The 20,474-nt window shown below is 41.9% G+C and overlaps 1 protein-coding gene across 1 annotated transcript; it reads right to left on the bottom strand.

Moving 5' to 3' along the window:
- Nucleotides 1-14,189: 14,189 nt before the first annotated feature.
- LOC307038612 (uncharacterized protein) lies at nucleotides 14,190-17,442 on the bottom strand. The gene is made up of 8 exons (XM_079680133.1): nucleotides 17,326-17,442; nucleotides 17,008-17,218; nucleotides 16,163-16,705; nucleotides 15,745-15,931; nucleotides 15,233-15,493; nucleotides 14,811-14,982; nucleotides 14,483-14,631; nucleotides 14,190-14,368 (listed from the first exon to the last, which is right to left on the bottom strand). Exons 3-8 carry the CDS (start codon nucleotides 16,544-16,546, stop codon nucleotides 14,196-14,198), a joined length of 1,326 nt encoding a protein of 441 aa, XP_079536259.1. The 5' UTR covers nucleotides 16,547-16,705; nucleotides 17,008-17,218; nucleotides 17,326-17,442; the 3' UTR covers nucleotides 14,190-14,195.
- Between the last annotated feature and the right edge of the window lie 3,032 nt (nucleotides 17,443-20,474).

The raw sequence follows: 20,474 nt of genomic DNA, 5'->3' as shown, positions 1-20,474 counted from the left end.
TCTCATGTTCTTGCCTTGTGATAGCTAAAGGTCAGCATTACTGCACTGCCTTCCTTTGGCTCTTTCTGCAACAGTCTCCTAGCAACCTGTTGCTTTTTGACTGTCTTTATTCCAGGTAATTACAGTGAAGAAGACGCTGCGGACAGCTGAGGGGAGTCCAAATGTTCTGTAAATTATAAGACAGCTCTCCTCTGTTGGTGCAGTGTTTAAAAACTGACATCTGAAATCAGAATCTAAAGTTTTGTTCCTAGAGTAAAGGAAGTGATTTCAATATTTCTGCCAACTAGCTAAACTAATACTTCTTCTAATCCAACTCACTAAGACCCAAAACTAGCAACTACCTAGTAAACACATGGTGTGTTTTCACTGCATACGCTTCTGACACGACATCATAATCATGTACAACGTGACACAAACTGAATCCTTTAGCTAGTGGAGCATGCTCGTGAGCTGTTAGCGCCGGAGCCTCACGGCCGGGAAACTGTGGATCGCATAAGATGAGGCCCCCTCCGCCAGATGAGGCCCCCTCCGCCAGATGAGGCCCCACGCAGTCTGCGTGATCTGCGTGTAGGGAGGGGCGGCCCTGATTAGTAGTAGTAGTTTTGCAGGCTGCATAAAATGTAGCTCTATGTTCCTAAAAAGGGTTTTAGACATTAAGCCTCAGGTGTAGGCCTTCATGTAAGTTGTTTGACGGTATGTTGATGACTATATCCCGGAAACAGCAGCCACCTTAGAAGAATTCCTTCAGATATGTCACATAAGAAGATCCCTTCCCCCACTAAATTCTTACATTTTAATAAGCCCTTCTGAGGATAGCCATTATTTCCATGTTTTTAGCATTAGCCTCCTCATCCCTCACTGGCCATGAGTGTTTCACATGCACATGCAGTGGTGTATTTTTCTGAATTACATTAACAAATTCCTTTTTAAGATCTAGTCAGTGGTTCAGGTTTACATGGTAGACAGCACACTCATGCTGCTGGCACGATCTCCCATTCTCACAGTATCCAAGCACGCTCCGAGCAGAAACCTAATTTGTGGATTACCCTCAGATTTACATCTTGGAAATGAGGCACCTTCCGAGAGAAAGTGTTAGCGATGCCGGCTCGCATTTGCCGAAATCATTAACAATTAAGGGCGGGAGAACAGGATGACTCAAAATGGTAGCAGATCTGCACGGAAGCAGCAACGCCAACTGAAATATTAATGTGTTTTCCTGTGTAGCTGTCAGCTCTCTTATCTCATATCCTTTGAGTGGCAAAGGCTTGACGTGGCATTCCAACAATGCAGATAATGTTCTGTTGCTACTCACAGAAACAGTTAATAGAAAAAATCCATCCTAACATGGAATTCACAAATGTCATTCCTATGTTATTCCATATTTGCATTAAAAAACCCTCCTCGTTGTTTCAATAGAACTAGGAGCTTGTCTATCTGCTAACATGATGTGCTGGCTGTACATAAGAGGTTCTGCTGTGATAACTAATGTACTGTTTCTTCTTTTAGGAGGAAGAAGAAGAGAGAACATTAGGATGGAAGACAACTAACATCTCTTTTGTTTGAAATATACAGTCACATCTCAAAATCTTCAGGTTAAAAGGTTAGGGGTCATAAATCACTTTCTATTTAGTCTTTCCTCCAAGGCAGTGCGCACGTCTCTCTCCCAATCTGCTGATGTTTTATACATGGCACCCTTCACACTGTGTCTTCATCTTGCATGATCCCCAGGCAAACATGGAAAAACGGGAGGGATCTATGTTTAGTTTCTGTCAAATGTTTTTCTCCGGGGCAGAGTTTGGGCAGCCTGACGATTTGGGATATGAGAAAGAGAGACCTTTTTAAGTCATGCTTTTTGCATCCAACAGTTCTTATAGTGGAATGCTTTCATACTGTAGGTGACCTCAAAATGATATATTACCGGTTGGCTGTTGTTTTTGGCCGAGTGTGCATGTGCTTCCAAAACCATCAGCCCCCAGGCCGGGATCCCAGAGGAGATAAGGGATGAAGAATAGATGGCATTCTGAGTTCTCAAGACTCACGCACATGTTTTTATTTTTACCTCCAGACTTCTTGGGAGCCATCTGTTCAAACATTTAAAGAATACCTTGCTCTCGCCAGCCCGAGAGCGTAAAGCAGCTTGACCAGCAAACATTAAGAATGTGCTCTCGAGAAAATGTAGCTCCCAAGTGGAAGAGTAAAGAAATCAGTTTGAGACAAACCCAGGAAATACATTTGTATTAGTACTACACACTGTAGCAGTATTTGAACCAAACTTAGTCCTGGGTTTGTTGTAAATACATACATTTTCAAATTCCTGTAAGACTGTCAAAATACTAGTATAGCAGCTGATCTCTCTCTCCCGTCAGATTAGACTTCACTCGCGTTTATGTCCATATCGATCAGATCTAGCTAGTTCTTGCTAATGATATGACTACTTGCTTATCAAAAGACACCTAAACAATAGAGAACAATAAAAAGCGTCAATAAGCTATGCAACCGGGTGAGGTCACAAAGTATAGCGCAGCAGTATTATGCATTTGTTTACATGCCCACCGGAACCCCGAGGCATTACCAACAGATCAACGCACAATCAACCCATACAGGACATCTCTTTCTCCATATTACGTGTTAGACATTAGAATTTACTATTCTTCTCTGTCACATACTATTATAGTCCGTCACATAAGTGGCGCAACTGATGCGGTATTGCGCTAAAGGGAAATTATTTTGACCGGACATTTTGACCGGAGAGATTTAGATTTGCCGGTCTTCAGCATATTTTACCGGTCATAGTCCGGTAATTACCGGCTAACGGGAACTCTGAGCCGGCCCCTCGGGGTGGGCCTACCTGAATGCGTGAGCAATCCCACCGTATAAAAGGTGGCCACGCCTCCTGACTGTCATCCTTTTCTCTTCAGCGAGCGAGCAACAACTGAAGCAGAGAAAGTAAAGCGTTTGAAAGAAGAAGAAAGAGTTATCATACCTTCATGGAGTCTCCACTTCTAGAGACCCGGGCCTGTCCTTTGTGCCATGGCTTAATAGCGGGCGCCGATCCCCACCACCTCTGCTTCGAGTGTCAGGGGGACAAGGATATGACCGAGGCGGTGCCATTCACGTTCGCCATTCACGTTCGCCATTCACGTTCGCCATTCACGTTCGCCATTCCAGCAGGGCGGATGGCTCCGTTTGCCGGGGAGGAGGATGACGAGGACTTCTCGTTGTCTGGCACTTCCGGGTCCAGCGTCAATGGAAGTCCATCGCCCAGGTCTGTACTTCCCCCTAGTGATGGCAGTTTGACACTGAAGCTTCGATACGTGCTTCAAACCCTGGACTTCCTATTCCATAGAAGCAGTGCTTCGAAGCTTGCTTCAAATCACGTGACACATGACGTCCGAAGCAGCAACTGCTTAATTTCCTGATTGAATCAACTCACTGGTTCGCCGTCCAATCACGCGATTCAATGCACGGCCTCGTCTCGATTCTGACAGGTGACAGGTTGAAACCGTTTCGAATTTCAGCACTTCAACACTTTATAACCGCTCTAAATAATGCGCAATGTGTGGGTTGTTGTACTAGTTTGCGTTGTTGTTGGTATTGCATTTGTATTGGATCGTTATAGAGCAAGCCAGGAAGAAAGATAGGTTGTTGTGAACAAAAAGACAATTATGACTATTAAAAAAGAGTTCAGTAGTTAAAAAAATAGATAGCCCAGTGGATAGAGCCGGCGGCCCGCATGCGGCGGCGGCGTCCCCCGCGCAACTGGATCAAATCCTGGAATGGACGAACTTTTAATCATTGCCCGCTTTTCAACTTTAATACTATAACTGATCAAAAATCAATATAATAAAAATAATATTTACCTCAATAAAGATCTTTGAGTGTTCCCCATCCCACATAATCACCCCCTGCCATAATTACACAAGCACACCCAACCAATGCTACATTTTCCAGCACTCTCTTCTCAATAACCCAATTCACACAATTATCAATCTTTAATTGCAAATAGAACATGATATTCAGTCTTAGTGTGTGTGTATGCATCGAATATGTTTCAAGGCAAAGATACGTTAAACCCACTGCAGCCTTGCACTTCACCAGGAGAGGTCGCTGTAACTGAAGCTTCGAGAAATGAACCTATTTCCGATACAATTGTCCAAGTGGTTCGATGCTTCATTCAAAGCTTAATTTGCCCATCGCTACTTCCCCCTAGGTGATGACCATGGCGGCGGAGCGCCCATCTGCTCCCAGCAGGCAGCAGGCTGGGCAGAGAGCCTCGGCCCCGCTGCCGCGTGACAGTGCGACTGCGGTGGTGCCGCCGCTGTTTGCTGTGTGATATCCCTGGGCGATCACGCCGCATGGCACTTTCCAAAAAGACCGTGATGATCTCCGGGGAGCCCGCGTGTTTACGGAAGGGCTCTTTGGATCGATTTCCTTGGTTACGTGGATGAGGAGTAGTCGCAGCTTGGCATATGCTGCTTCTTGCTCATCCTCAGAGGAAAGAACACTGTCCCACACTCCTCGCCCCGCTGTAAACTCCAGTAAAGGAGCCAGCAGGTGGGCGCGTGCACGTGAGTGGAATAAACCGCAGAAAGTGCTGTCAAAGCACTTTGCAGGTTCAAGAGACGCTATTGCTGGCGTGCTGTTGTCAGAAAACACACCTTGCCTGGTAAGCACGATTAATACGTTTCACCGTTGAATGTAAAACACAGCATTAATACGGGAGAGTGGACCTCCGCAGAAGAACGGTGGGTTATGTATTGTAACCCTAGTTCTAGAGCAGGGGTGCCAAACCAGTCGATCGCGGGGAGATTCCCAGTCGATCGCAAGATGTGTCCAAAAATAGAACAACAATATTCTGTTTTATCGTTAATGTCCTATAACATACAGATGTAGCACCTCATTTCGGACAGTTTGAAACGCGAGGGCCTTGATTGGTACGTGATCTGCCCTAGCTCAAGGGAAAACCTTGAGCTTGACTTGAGACCGCCCCCGTGATAAATAAATGTAATTATAATGAAGCCAGCTCCAATGGATCATTGATCCACCAGGGGGTGCAGTGGGGTTCCACACTGGAGCTCATGTGAAATAAAGTCAGATAGAGTACGCTGGATGTACAGTAGGGGTTTCACGACTACCAATATTTACTAGTCGACTTATTTTTCAAAATAATAGTCGACTAGTCGTTACGTCATAATAAAGACACACAAAGAGAGGTGTAAAACTGTATTTTATATTGGAATTCATAGTTACATTAAACACTGCATTTTAATTTGTGTTACATGACAAACAATAACTGGACTCACCAAAATCTACAGCAAAAGACTCTGTTTCCATAAATGCCACGTAAATCCAGTGCGCAACAGCGCATTGCGCAACATTTTACTCGCTGTCCTCCAGGATAACGTCCACCTTTCCAGATTTTTGGTTTGCGTTGAGGAACACCAACGCATCAACATGTGAGGGAAGGAGGCTTGACCGCTGTCGGGTGACAGTGTTGCCTGCCAGGGAAAAAACCCTCTCACTCGGGGTGCTTGTGGCTGGAATAGCCAGGTAGCTCCTCGAAAGCTTGGCTAAACGGGGGAATAGGTGCGCGTTTTCTGCCCACCACTCCAGTGGGTTATCCATTGTGGGGATATGCGGTGTCCGCTGGCAGTAATCCCGTAGCTCATCCTCATCATCACTGTTGTTGACCCGTTTTTTCTTGCTGCTGCTCTGGAAATGAGCTCCAAACAGCTGTTCAAAGTCACTCTCCAGTCTCGCCTTTTTGCAACTTGCTTCCGCCAGCTCCACTCCAACGTTGTCTGCGATCTCCTCTTCACCTACAGCAAAAATGAACCACATTAATGATAAACACATTGTTTTACAATTTGGCCGGTTTAAGTAGGACTTTTTTGTGAAACAATTATCGCTAGTTCAACTCTATTTAGCTGTAGCTCCCGGCTGTTCCACCTCTCCGTCTTCACGCACTAATTGAGTCAGGTGAGCCTGGGCTTCCTCTCTAACATTGTCTGGAAGGAACTTCAGATGCTTAAATCGTGGATCTAGCATGCATGCCGTGATCGGGATGGATTCTGCCAGCAGGCGAGACAACAGTTTGAAGCGGGTGATGAGCTCTTTCCTCACGGTATTCTTGAAGGAACAAATAGCCGCCAGATCGGACTCATTTGCACTTAGCGTGTTGTTAGCCATGTTCAGTATGACGGGGTAGATGAAGGACAGCCCGACGTGATTTTCTCCGCACATGATAGTTGTCGCCTTTGCTAGAGGCCTGAGCACCGGGATCAGCTGTTCCACCAGTTCCCACTGGCACTCTCTCATGGCGAGGGATCTTCGGATGCCAACTTTTGTCACTGTCTCATCTGCAAGGACGGCCTGCACCGGGAGTCTCTGCTCATACAGTCGCTCGAGCATGGTGAACTTTGAATTCCAGCGGGTCGCACAGTCGTTTTGGAGTTTGTGTAGTTTTACTCCAAGCTGTTCTTGACGTTTCTTCAAAGCACAAACTGCTTCTGAGGAGTGGCGAAAATGACTGACAACACGCCTGGCAGCATCTGTGGTCTTGGCGATTTCTGGTAAGTGCAACCCTGCTTTTATTGCTAGTTGAATGGTGTGTCCGGCGCATCCAAGGTGGTGGGGAAACTGCTCGCAGAGCTCCATTGCCAGGTTCATGCTGCTTGCATTGTCATGAATAGTGCAAAACACAACTAAGTCCCACTCCTCAATTGTTTCTTTGAGCCTCTGGGCTATATTCACAGCGGTGTGTCTCTCTGGCATGATAGTGGTTCGCAGCACTCTGGATTTTAACTCCCAGGTGTCTGTGATGTAGTGGGCAGTTATGGTGATGTATGGATCCATGGTGCAAGATGTCCACAGATCAGTGGTTAGTGAGACACTTTTATCTTTCATCTCATTGGCAATCCTCACTTTCACAGTGTTGTACTGATGCATGATGTTGCTCCAAAGTGTAGCATGTGACGGGATCTTATAGCCTGGCTCGAAAAACTTCATAATGTCCCTGAAGCCTTCTCCGGAAAGGGCAGAAAGTGGTCGAACATCCTTGACGACAAAGTTGATAAGCAAGTCTGTTATCTGCTGTCTTCTTTTGTCCGTAACGGGGCGCTTGGAAAAATCAATAATGCTCGTCTGTCTCTGTCCAGTGCTGACAGCGGTCCGTTGCTCACTGGTGCTAGCATTACTGCTAATGCTAGCTGTCGCCAGCGGGTGTTTCATTTTAAGATGGTTGCGCATAGCAGATGTATTTTTGTTGTACTTCAGTACAGCTGTACACAACTGACACTTCACTGTGGAGTTGGTTATATCTTCGTTGAAGTACTGCCATACATATGAATGTCGGACGTGTTTTGGAGCATTTTGCAGCACATCGTTTACCTCCATTTTGTTCACGACTAGTCGACTAGGGCCTACAGCACCGACTAGTGGTAAAGGTAGTCGACTAGTCGACTAGTCGATTAGTTGGTGAAACCCCTAATGTACAGCGGAACTTTGTTAAGATCCATATGTCACGGATATCATACTCTGTGCTAAATAAGAGACATGTAATCATTTACAAAACATCACCATGTTGTTATTTAACAAAATAATGTTGTTTAGTCGAAAAAAACGAACGGGAGGAAATGCAGCCCGGCTCTCGATTTTTAATCCTAATTTAATCATCATCTTCACCACGATCATTTATGTTTATGTTCGCCGAATTGACATGAAATCACTGACACATATGAATATACTGTATTCAACTTCATTAAAACGTTATTAACGTGCCTAAACTCAGTAATTCACTAAAAATATTTATATTTTAATGGAGCCTCGTCGGCAGATCAGGATCCGACGCGTAGCGGAGGGATCTTGATCAGCATGAAGGGTGTTATTTTCCCCATAAGGAACAAGTCGCTGCAAATTATCCCGCTTATTACACGGCCACATTCTCAACAAAGTAACGACATGACTCCCAATATTAATTGAAATGTTTTTATGGATTTAGAAAATGTTTTTATTGATTTAAAAAATAGTTGTATGTATTGATTTAAATTGGCATGCATCCGCTAAGAAAAATAGTCCGTTGTTACCGTTTTTTAAACTGTCTGTTTAGCTGGCGAATAGCTGATCCAAAACTTTAGCTACCTTCCCTTTGCTTACCACCTTCTTCCTGAACAGGCTCTGAAGACGGGGGTTTATCCAACTTCGCATAGAAGTGGTTCTTCAGGTTGAGGTTTGTTATCCTGTGAAACTCTTCACAAATCTGCCAAAATATAAAATGACTATTTAATTCACAGTACAATGTATATGTGGAAAGTAGTATTATTCATCCCGCTTCCATTACATTAGTATGCATAGAAAGTGACAGGTGCTGTGACAGGTCACACCTCTCCCTACTTATAATAATGAGCTAAGTCCCGCCTCCCCTTTGTTCGAGGTGTGCGATCTCAAGTAGGTGTGAGATCCGTCGATAGGAGGGGGTTGATGTGTATTCACAGGTGTGAAAAGCCCCCACTGTTGCGCCTTATGGTGTATAATAAAAAATGTTTCAATCACATTAGTATGCATAAAAAGTGACAGGTGAGCCCGCCCCCAAGTCTATTAAAACAAAATGCCGCTTCCATCACATTAGTATGGATAAAAGTTACAGAAGGTCCCGCCCCAATTATGTGATGTCAGAAGACCGAAGGGGTGGAGTGAGATAAAAAAAAAAAGAACCCCGTGCAGATAAAAAGCCAGTCATTTCCAATCATCAAGTCATCTTTCCAAAAAGAAAAAATGGCCAAGAGACGCCTCGATATGGGTTTAATCAGCGAGACGCCTGTGACAACTTACCGCCATCCGTCCGGAGCGCCAATCAAGAAACGGATGCAGTGTCTGTGCCGGGTTCAAACACCTCCGGTCGAAGATCTTGAAGAGAAATGGCTTCTGGAAAATGAACATGTTTGGGGATACGTATTCAACTATATGGCGAATGAACTGCATTTCTACAATCTGAAGAATGGAGAAACGTATGGACCCCACAGTGTTAAAGCGACGTTGACCTCAACAGATTGGGCTGTGTTAACTCTGGTGTCTTCCAGAGATCTCCACGCAACCATTGTATCGGAAGAAGTAGTGCATCAAGAAAACACTGTGGAACCAGCGGTGTACAAGATATGTGCAACAAAAAGCAAAGAAACGCAAACAAAAAGCGAGATCAAAGAAGAGTTTTCACCGTTACCCCTCAATGTGGAGGAAGAAGAAGGAAATATCCCCCCGCCGCCAGAAGTGAAAAGAGTCCTGACAAGCACTGTCTGGGAAACTAAAAGCGGACCATCTGGGCGATGGTATTACCGCGCAAGCCGTTTGTTGACGCAGGGGGGGGGGGGGGTTCTCTCTAAAACACAGTGTCCTGCCATCTCTCTCTGTTTCTGCTGATGTGTAAAATATACAAAATAACGTTTTATATACTTACTCTCTTGTAAAAAGGTGATGAAGTTTGTAGTGTAAGCCAGCCATCAGTGTTCTAGTTTTAAGGATCGAAGGATCCAATGTATTTTTTAAATGGAGCAGAAATAGAACTAGTCTCCCAGTGCAAGTATCTTGAACAGGGAGTGTCATATTGGACTCACACTTGACTTTTTAAGAAACATATCCAGAAAGTATCCAATACCATTAAATTCAACTTGCAACATTTTAAACAAATTAGACCTTTTTCTTAACTGTCAATGCTGCAAAGTCATACCTCCACTGTATGATTCTATCCCACATTGAATACTGTTTTACAAACTGGTCGTTTGCTTGTGCCACACACCTGAAACCCATAGAACAGCTGTTCAAGAGAGCTATCCAGGTGTTTGACAGAAAGCCACAGTCATACCACCACTGTACCATCCTTGAATATGCTGCTCATGCTCTTTCTGCATATCATGTATTTATTTTTGCTGTATGTATATATATATAAATGTCATGTTCTTATATGCTGTATGTGACGGGACTATAGATGGAAATTAGCTCAGAGCTAAAATCCGGCTCATTTACACTTGTAAGCATTATATTTGTTTTAAAGTGTTCATCAATGTGCACTACGGTAGCCCTGAAGAAAATTAAACATTAAAATATGTTATCGATGTCCCCATTCCCAGTTTGTTTTGGGAATAATTGCGATGTTTACTATGTTTTTGGTAGCTCTTAACAAAACAGAATTTCTGTAAAAGACTGCGACTATAAAAGGCAAGTTTGTGATTTTAACACTGTTTCGATGAAACAATACATTATACAATATTACGACTTTTTGCCATATTTTTAACACAATCTTTTTTTTTTTGGTTGTAGGGCTTCAAGATATTTTGCATGTCATGCATAAACACGGTATCATCTCTTCCTTCAAACTGACGTGCTGCCCGTTTTACAAAACAAGTTATTTTTCTGCTTCTTCATCCTCTGAATTTTCCTCCCCCGTCCTTCTTCCTTCAGCCAGCACAACAAGAATCAAGGTGGATCTGTGAAATGAAACACCTCTTCCCAAAGCGTGACTCCCCTATTGAGAGCATGCGTCTAGGGCAGTAGGGTCTAAACCAATTGGCCAGATAAACTAACATGCAGAACGGTATGTTTGAAGACTAACCATTTATCCAGTTCAAGCTGTCTTTAAGATGTGACATTGCGCTCTGACTATTTCCCGTAAAATCGTGACAAACTATTACTTACTCTTGAATTTGACCTCTTGCTGCTTGGTTGAAAATGATAGATGAAAAAATAACTTTAAAAAAAAGACTCAAACAGCGAGGGACATTATACTGGTGAAAAAACTCAACGACGATGTTCAGTAAACGATCAATCAAAATCGAAGGATCCAATGTATTTTTAAATGGAGCAGAAATATAACTAGTCTCCCAGTGCAAGTATCTTGAACAGGGAGTCGTCATATTGGAACTCGCACTTGACTTTTTAAGAAACATATCCAGAAAGTATCCAATACCATTAAATTCAACTTGCAACATTTTAAACAAATTAGACCTTTTTCTTAACTGTCAATGCTGCAAAGTCATACCTCCACTGTATGATTCTATCCCACATTGAATACTGTTTTACAAACTGGTCGTTTGCTTGTGCCACACACCTGAAACCCATAGAACAGCTGTTCAAGAGAGCTATCCAGGTGTTTGACAGAAAGCCACAGTCATACCACCACTGTACCATCCTTGAAAATCACAATTTCTTGAGTTTTTGACATTTTTATGTCTTTTTAAAAGTATGTGTTTATAAAAAAAATAATATTTACATGGGCTGGCCCCCCTCCCCTTGGGGGAATTCATCCACAGAAAACACACTGGACGCAGCACTAGGTCAGAAACCAGAGGAGACTGTGAAGTCCACCACAGACGGACCACCTTTGGACAAAATGTCCTCTCCATTAAAGGCAGCTCATTGTGGAATAGCCCCCCAACTGAGATACAGGATTGTCCCCTGAGATACGGGATTGTCCCACTCTCAATAGTTTTAAAGGTCAACTTAAAGAATGGTTGAGCAACAAACAGACGTGTAATCACCGCGAAATAAATGCACTTTAACACAGGGGTATCTCCTCTTGCACTTTATGTAGCGCTTTTATCTTATCTTGCACTTTATATATCATAGCTGCTGCATTGTACTGCCATGTGGTAAATGCTTGTATGCTGCTCATGCTCTTTCTGCATATCATGTATTTTATTTTTGCTGTGTATATATATATAAATGTCATGTTCTTATATGCTGTATGTGACGGGGCTATAGATGGAAATTAGCTCAAAGCTAAAATCCGGCTCATTTACACTTCTAAGCATTATATTTGTTTTAAAGTGTTCATCAATGTGCACTACGGTAGCCCTGAAGAAAATTAAACATTAAAATATGTTATCGATGTCCCCATTCCCAGTTTGTTTTGGGAATAATTGCGATGTTTACTATGTTTTTGGTAGCTCTTAACAAAACAGAATTTTTGTAAAAGACTGCGACTATAAAAGGCAAGTTTGTGATTTTAACACTGTTTCGAAGAAACAATACATTATACAATATTACGACTTTTTGCCATATTTTTAACACAATCTTTTTTTTTTTGGTTGTAGGGCTTCAAGATATTTTGCATGTCATGCATAAACACGGTGTCATCTTTTCCTTGAAACTGACGTGCTGTCCGTTTTACAAAACAAGTTATTTTTCTGCTTCTTCATCCTCTGAATTTTCCTCCCCCATCCCTTTTCCTTCAGCCAGCACAACAAGAATCCAGGTGGATCTGTGAAATGAAACACCTCTTCCCAAAGCGTGACTTCCCTATTGAGAGCATGCGTCTAGGGCAGTAGGGTCTAAACCAATTGGCCAGATATACTAACATGCAGAACGTACGGTATGTTTGAAGACTAACCATTTATCCAGTTCAAGCTGTCTTTAAAGTCCTTATCTTACATTAAAAACTTTTTTTGGCAGTTGATTTCTGGGGGGTGTATGCAACAGATAGTCAATGTATGTTTCTTTATTTCATACTGAATAATATGTAAAAAAAGGAAAAATATTAGGTCCAATAAAAAAACTTTGCTTCTGGAAGCAGGCCATTTCGTGACGTCACGTGTGGTTCCCGGCTGCCGCTGTCTGGCTCCCTGCTGCCGTCCGGATCGACAGCCAATGCGCGCAGCCAGCGAGAGTTCACAACGAAAAATGGCGTCAAATATTGTTGATGTTTACGCATCAGAAAAAGCTAATAGCGCGGGTATTTGGCACAATTTGACAGAACAATTATTTGGTGTGGACGATGCGAGCAGTGACGATGAATCTGAACGATCTCTGCCCCCTTTTACACCAGAAATAAGAGGCCTAGAACCGTATAGGTTCGAGCCAGCAAAACGCGAATGTGCACCACCGGCCTCAGCTGAAAACATGGAAGTCACTCCGCCCTCGCCAGCACCAGCTCGAGTCGGCAACACAGATTGGTAGAGCTATTCATATGTTATAATATCAATCAATAATGAATTTTGTTTACATCTTCTAGCACTATAGACCATGTGCCAACTATTGAGAAATAGCTAGAAATGACCTTCAAAGGCCAACCCCCCTCGCAAGTATAAATAAATGAATAAATACACTCTTCAAGTGTATTTATTCAGATGCTACCATCAGGATGAGAAAAACAGTCACACTTTATAACAAATACGTCTTCATATTATATTATTATTATATCAGGTGCCAGTGTGGGAACTGCTCAATCATGGAGGATGAAACATCAAGCATATGCTGCTGTGAAATTGCTAAAGTCTTTGCTGAGGTTGACAGATGGGTTTCATCATCACGACAGTCTTGTGAATGTATCACAGAACACCCAGGATTTGCTGCCGTTTGTCTGAACCCTTGGGTGCTCCGGACAGCATATCGTCAGTACAGACAACGCCGGGATGCACCAGGTGGACCAACAAACGAGTAGGTTGAACATAAATAACAGCAACAAAAAATAAACTGAAATGTTTTTATCTGATGGGTCATCATTGATACAGAATTGTTGTTCCAAACACCTTGGCATGAAAAGGGGAAAATTCAAGTAAAGACATAGGCTATGTTACATAACAGCACACGATGTAGAAAATATGTTGATTTTACAACCGTAATGTGCACTGAATCAAAATAACTTTTATTATCAAAATTGTAATAATTCAAAAAGTATGATGACAAGCTTCTGATACTCTTGAAATATTTCTGGTGTGAAGATATAAATATATCTAAATGTACTCTATCATGATGCTATTTTACTTGCAGAAGATACCGATACACAGCATATCACCAACTGGTGCAGTGGTGCTGGGGATGGCTTGGCAAGTACAACAGGGAAGTTTTGCCATCTTGTGCGGTCACAAGCATCAGAGACAATTTTCCAGCAGAAAGTGGACATTACAAAAATTTTCAATTGCCTAATCTGTGATACAAAGTGGTTGTAAATAAACATAAAATTATACAAACAAATTGTTCATTCACTGAGTCCAAGGGCACTAATATGCATATAATATACACTATACATGTACATACAAATAGATTTTACAAATTGTGACATGTCATGTTCTGTGATATTAACCAGTATATTGAGACAAAAGTGAGATAAAAGTTGGACTTGCAAAGAAGTTATTACACATGGAGGCTCTCAAATTGTCCACTGTACATGTTATTATTTTTTGCTGCATATATTATGTTGCCCTACACTATCTGAATCGAGTAGTATGCCTCGCTATGGCTTCGGCTTTGTTGGGCTGATCAAATGCTGATGCCAGGGGTCCAGGTGCATTGGCACGCAGTATGTTCATCGACTGATTGAGCGCCAGTGGTGATTCTCGGTATGATTCGAGAAGCCTCTTCATAAGCGTGAAGGTGTAATCTGAAAAACAAATCCGTAGCATGGTAACTACATCAATCCACATAGACATTGTACAACCTCCAATGTCAAGAGTATATCGGTAACATATTTTTAAAATGTTAAACCATGACTCACCATAAGTTGGTTTTGTCTTGACAACACGCACAGTGTGACCACCCTTCTTGAACTTCGGGAACCGTATGTTATACTGAGACCGGCCATCACTGCACAGGGCCTGCAACCTGTCGCTATTCTCATTGTAATGCAGACCAGCAAGATACAATCTGAAAAACATGTTACAAAATTGTCTAGTTGTACAGGATTCTTCTTCGAAGATAAACACACATTTACAGTTTAAAATGTTGTATAACAAAAAGACAATATCATTATGGTTTTAACACACAAACTTGAGAACCGACCGTAATCACTTGTTATATTTGTTATATTGATATACATGTAGTACCTGCATGTCATCCCAAAGTAGGAGAAGCCAGTGTGCTTTGGAGCGAACATAAGTACAAGGCTGTGGAAAGCCTCCAAACCCGATGTCTGATACTCTGTCGACAACTTCGCAATATCCTTCAGTAGGTACTTGGCCATCAATAATCCTTCTAGTTTGACAGTTGCCTTCGTGTCTGCAAATGCACCAATAAATAATCTATTATTTAACAGTTTCATACTGATACATGATATCAGTTAAGATCACCATTTTTTTGCCATATTTTTTTCATTCCTGCATCAGGCACTGCAATATAAACTGATCAAAAAGAGCTTTGCAAATAAATACATGTAGTTTACTGATCACCACAACACAAAATATCACATGATCTATTAAATATTTTTGTGAGTATATAGTTGTGAGTTTAATTACACAAGAGTATTTACTTGGTGTCAACCATTCCTTATCCCTCGCTTGAGCATTCAGAGGGCCATGGTCACACTCAGGAAACACAAGGTTTGGGTGATTGATGTGCTGATTCTGTACATGAAACATCACAGACTCCCACTTGGCCACAATCAGAGCCCCGTCGCCATTTGGTGTGCTGCCAGCCGACCAGTACAGGTGGTTTATTATGGAAGGTTTCCACAGAGCAATATCCTCACAATCTTTGAGCAGGGCAATCTTGTCCAGCTTCTTGCCAATGGCTGCAAAATAAAAGACCGGTAATGTCCACACAATTGAAAATCTAGGGAAATATTCTAACAGCCTGATAGAAAGATTGTCCCTAATGTTATCTTCGCACTTTATTATATTATTCGTAATTAGTACTTTTAAATGTTCAGACAAAAGAAACAATCAAACTGGTGTAATATCAGAACAGTATTTATTATCAATAATAGCATATAGTTACATGTGCAAGACATGTTACACTGATATATTACTCCTATGGTAATACCTTTGGATACATGCCACACGTCAAACATGTGGTTTATCTCTGGACATTCCTCACGAATCCATTTTCCATTTTGTCTGTGTCTGTCGGTGATTAGAGCAGATACAACAAGGTCCTCGCTGTCTAAGTGATCAATGGTTCGTTTCAAACCCTCAAACTCACACCATGTGGAGCTTTTCACTTCGTTACTCTGGAGAAAGATGGGTAAATAAAGTTATTAGGAGATGGTACAAACACAGATTAATTTAACATAAAACTTAATAATATTTCCAAAAAGACATAATTATACAGAAAATGCAGCAGCTGATCTAATTTACTTTTTTGTGTAAATATGAAAGACACAAAACAACAAAAATAACTTGTACATGTTAATTTGTGTAAAAAATGCAAGATATTATTTACAACAGATAATATAATTTACCTGCACCAACTGGATATCTAACACCTTATTTAATCTTTGTTCGATCACTGTAAAGCTGCCGTACTTGGCACAGTGACCCGGGCTGTCGGAGCGTCCATCTCCCGACAAGACAAGACCCTCGTCTTCGAACCTCAGCACGTCAAAGAGATTCGCCTGCTCAGCCTCCCAGTACGAAATAATGGTTGGCTCCAAATACTTTCTTTGATGTCTGAAGAACGTGCTGAGCCCAACACAAGATATGTTCATAATTTTAAATAGCCTAATAGCCTTAGAAGGCATGGAGCCAGAAAATAGGATGCCTGCAGAAGCATCAGGTTTCCCACAGGCATTTTCCCAATGTATGGCTGGCTTGCCCATTTTCTCACATAGCGGCATGAACTGCATTTTTGTTCAATGTGGACAACCGTTCCAAGAACCTTTGTGACAATCCCCTGTGTATCATCGGCACAAATGGGACAGTGTTGGAATAGTTCCAGTAGTTGTGTGATGAACACAATAAATTTCTGTTCTTCTTCTGGTGGCTGTGGCTCCTGTGGTGGTAGCCTGTAGGTAAAATTAAAATTAGACGATAATATGACACAATCTTGTTGAAAATTTTTTATTGTTATTATTTTTGTGACTGTCAATCACATCGCTAACGATGTAGATTCATATTGCTACATGTTTAAATTTTTAATTCATAAAATTAACATACTAGAAAAGTTTTAGCTATAGATCAAACAATGTACATCACTCCATATATAAATTCAGGATAATTTGTTGAGGAATATTTTCCCAAGTTCTACTTGATGTGTACTTTCAACATCTTGTACTACTGTAGTGTATAATTTGCATATATTACATACTGTGGTGTAATAATGTGATCATCCAGGCATTGGTCATCACTAGGTTCATAGTCGCTGTCATCTACGCCACCACTCGACACCTCTGAATCTGTGTGTGGATCTGATTCTTGCTGTTCTTCACGAGTCTCGGATGAGTCGGATCCCATATGGTTGTCACCGATCAGTGTACACTGTATTCCTATAGAGGCGACAGACTTTGAAACCTGTACTCCTGAGAAAAACAAAACACATTATTTTATAGAAATCCAGTTCTGATTGTGAAGCAAAGTAATAGACTTATAGTAGTTAATCATATTTCAATGGATTTAGCAATTTTACTTTTACTTCTCCTGCGGCATATTTTGCGCCTAATCTGAGTTCCACGAGAAATAGAGGTCTGCTCATCATGGCCATCAGTCGCTCCAACATTATGCGAAATAGATGCTGACAACTTTCTTGGTTGACTCGGCCCAGGCACTTCTCTTTCCTGAACAAGAGCGTTACTTGCTGGCACCAGTGGTGGGTTCAAAAGCTGAAAGTACATGTTCAAACATTAAAAAAATGATAAGAGTCCAGTTCATTTTGTACATGTAGTCTCGTCTTGATAAACTTAGCACAAAATAACTTTGAAATTGGGTCTCATTGCATACCAGCTAGGTGCCCTGATTCATACAAAATGTAATTGCATTGTTGTCTATCAGTCTTTATAAATAAATAGACTCTACAAGACAAGACGGATTTGGGCGTGGCGAATTTGGGCACTAACTAGAGTGTCTGTCTATAGTGCCATGTCATTCAATGATACCTGGGTTTCTCCCAGTTTACAACTTAGATTAGGATATATAAATGATAAACAAATTTCAAATTGATGGTTCACTCACCCTGGACAGTGTTAGTTTTTTCACAGCTTTATCGGACCTGTGTTTCTTTTGTAGGGGTTCCGCCAAGGAGTCTGACATCACTTGTGTTTCACCCTGTTTACTATCGGACAGCGTTGTCTCCCGTTGGCCGCGAAATATCGACGATGCCTGGGGCTCAGCCTCGGAACGCGAGGAAGTCATTGGGGTTGAATCACCTGTCCTAATTGATGGAATTGCACCCTTTCTTATGTCCAACTGTTTTTTGAAACCCATCTTCCATTGTTGGTAGCCTTCAAAATCATCAGGGACAACAAAATGTGCCCCACAAATAACGCTGGTTTCACTGGCGCACTGCCAATTTTTTCTTGTGTTCCGCACAAATCGCTCCCATTTCTCCCGTAAAACCTTCTCTTTCGGGAACAAATGAACGGTAAAACCATCCCGATTGGTGTTGCTACACCCGCCAACGACACACCTCTTCACCATGATCCGGAAAAAACAAGACAAACTCGGAGATAAACACTGATACACAAAGTTGACATGCGGCTATACCAGCAATGCTACACTGTGTGATGCTGGGACGGGCTGAACTCACCAGGATTCGCGGAACCACACGTGACGTCACGACACAGCACCAAGCAGCGGCAAGTTTGAATCCAGACTTTTCTGGATACCTCTGAATTTGACCCATTTTCCCGATATTAACAAGTGATTTACAGCAAATAGGAAACGACATTCGATCTATATCACGTGTTACTGGAATAAGACCCAACAAGTTAATGCATTTTGAAACAGTTCTATGATCTTTCAGCTACAGTAAATTACGCAAGATAAGGACTTTAAGATGTGACATTGCGCTCTGACTATTTCCTGTAAAATGGTGACAAACTATTACTTATTCTTAAATTTGACCTCTTGCTGCTTGGTTGAAAATGATAGATGAAAAATAACTTTAAAAAAAGACTCAAACAGTGAGGGATATTATACTGGTGAAAAAACTCTCAATTCTACAGATGACTCCCCCCATTAAACGCAATAAGTCCCTCCCTCCACTCAGCAAAGCATCTAAAACTAAGGACCCCCACTAAGACGACAGTTTGAAAACTAGCCATGGATCTGAGAAAAACCAAGTCTCCCCCCGTGAGTTGCAGCCAGGAACAAACTCCTGGACTACCATCATCACCACCATTCTGGACACCCGAATCTTGCAGTACTACTGCTGCTTATTTTGCTCCTTGGGCCAAGACGTCTCTGTTATGGACACAGTGAAATCAGTGTTGGTTGATATTGTGGAGGGGGTGATATATCGGTACAGAGAAGAAATATGCAACGGATGCCGAGTCAGAGGCAACACGATTGTCTGAATGACATGCCCGATTTTTTCTTCAGAAACAATTACAACGCGTTAATGAAAAGACTCTGGCTCACCGACTTCATTACTGAGATCGACCAGACTCTTATTGATAAAGAAATTTTCACGGATGATTGGAGGATCCAAGGCGCTTCGGAGGCTTTTCTGCACAATCTCAAAAATTGTAGACGCCTCAAGGAGAGACTTGAAAAGATCCATGCCGAGTTGGATGGAGAAGAAGAAGACTAATAACCTGCGGTTGATTGAAGCCAGGGATTTTTTCTTTTTCGATACATTGACTTTTTCTTTAAAGTAAAATAAAAATGGGGAACTACTATGCAAAACGCTCGGTATATATTGATCAGATTGTAGTCAATACCCAAGTCAATATAAGTGTGGTGATGAGGACGATTGAAAACAGAGTGAATAGTGATCCCCGTGTAAACAGAATGGCTGAAGTTTGTAAACTAGAAGACATTTTGGATATCGTTCGTTCTGGCAGTACTATTCCTGGTCATTGGGAAACGATTGTAAACGAAACTTTTAAAGTGGTCCTGGAATCTTCATTTTCCGAAACATTCTGTAACATTACCGAAGAAATGAAACAAACATCAAAAGTGTATCATGTGCTCTCATTGTATGCTCTGTTTGTAGATGTAATGCATCTTTGTGTCAAAGACAGAATACACATGAATATTTTGACTGAAGTGAAAAAACTCCATAATGATATTTCCAGTAATCTGGGGAATTCTAAGCTGGAGACGGTCCTGGGGATGTTACAATCAGTATAACTATTGATTTTGTGTGTGAAAAAATTAAAATGTAAATAATAATAATAATTATAAATGGGATTTATATAGCGCTTTTCTAGACCCAAAGACTCTTTACATTATGAGTCAGGTCGACAAACAAAACAAGAACAAAAACACAAACAAAAACAAAAACAAAACAAAAACAGAAAAGCAGTCAGGAGAATGTTGGTTCAGAGGGGGGGGGAGGGGCGGGTTTAAGGATAAGCAGAGTTGAAGAGGTTGGTTTTGAGACGGGACTGGAACAGGGTGAGGGAATCAGACTCACGGAGGTCTTGGGGGAGGGAGTTCCAGAGCTTCGGGGCTGCCACAGAGAAGGCTCTGTCCCCGAAGCTCCGGAGTTTGGCCTTGGGGATTGAGAGCAAACCGGCTGAGGTGGATCTGAGGGACTGGGGTGGTTGGTAGAGGATGAGGTCAGTGAGGTAGGGGGGGGGGGCAGATGGTGGAGGGCTTTATAGGTGAAGACCA

The sequence above is a fragment of the Notothenia rossii genome (genome assembly GCF_949606895.1).
Source record: "Notothenia rossii genome assembly, chromosome: 1".
In the NCBI taxonomy this organism is placed as follows: Eukaryota; Metazoa; Chordata; class Actinopteri; order Perciformes; family Nototheniidae; genus Notothenia; species Notothenia rossii.
Note: the sequence above shows the minus strand (reverse complement) of the source record. Positions and strands in the feature narration are given on the sequence as shown.

Coding starts and splice junctions, on each gene's coding strand:
- LOC307038612 (XM_079680133.1), bottom strand. CDS start 16,546: ATGCAGTTCATGCCGCTATGTGAGAAAATGGGCAAGCCAGCCATACAT. Junction 15,932..16,162: donor TAGATATCCAGTTGGTGCAG/GTAAATTATATT, acceptor ATCTTTCTCCAG/AGTAACGAAGTGAAAAGCTC. Junction 14,983..15,232: donor TAAGGAATGGTTGACACCAA/GTAAATACTCTT, acceptor GTGCATTTGCAG/ACACGAAGGCAACTGTCAAA.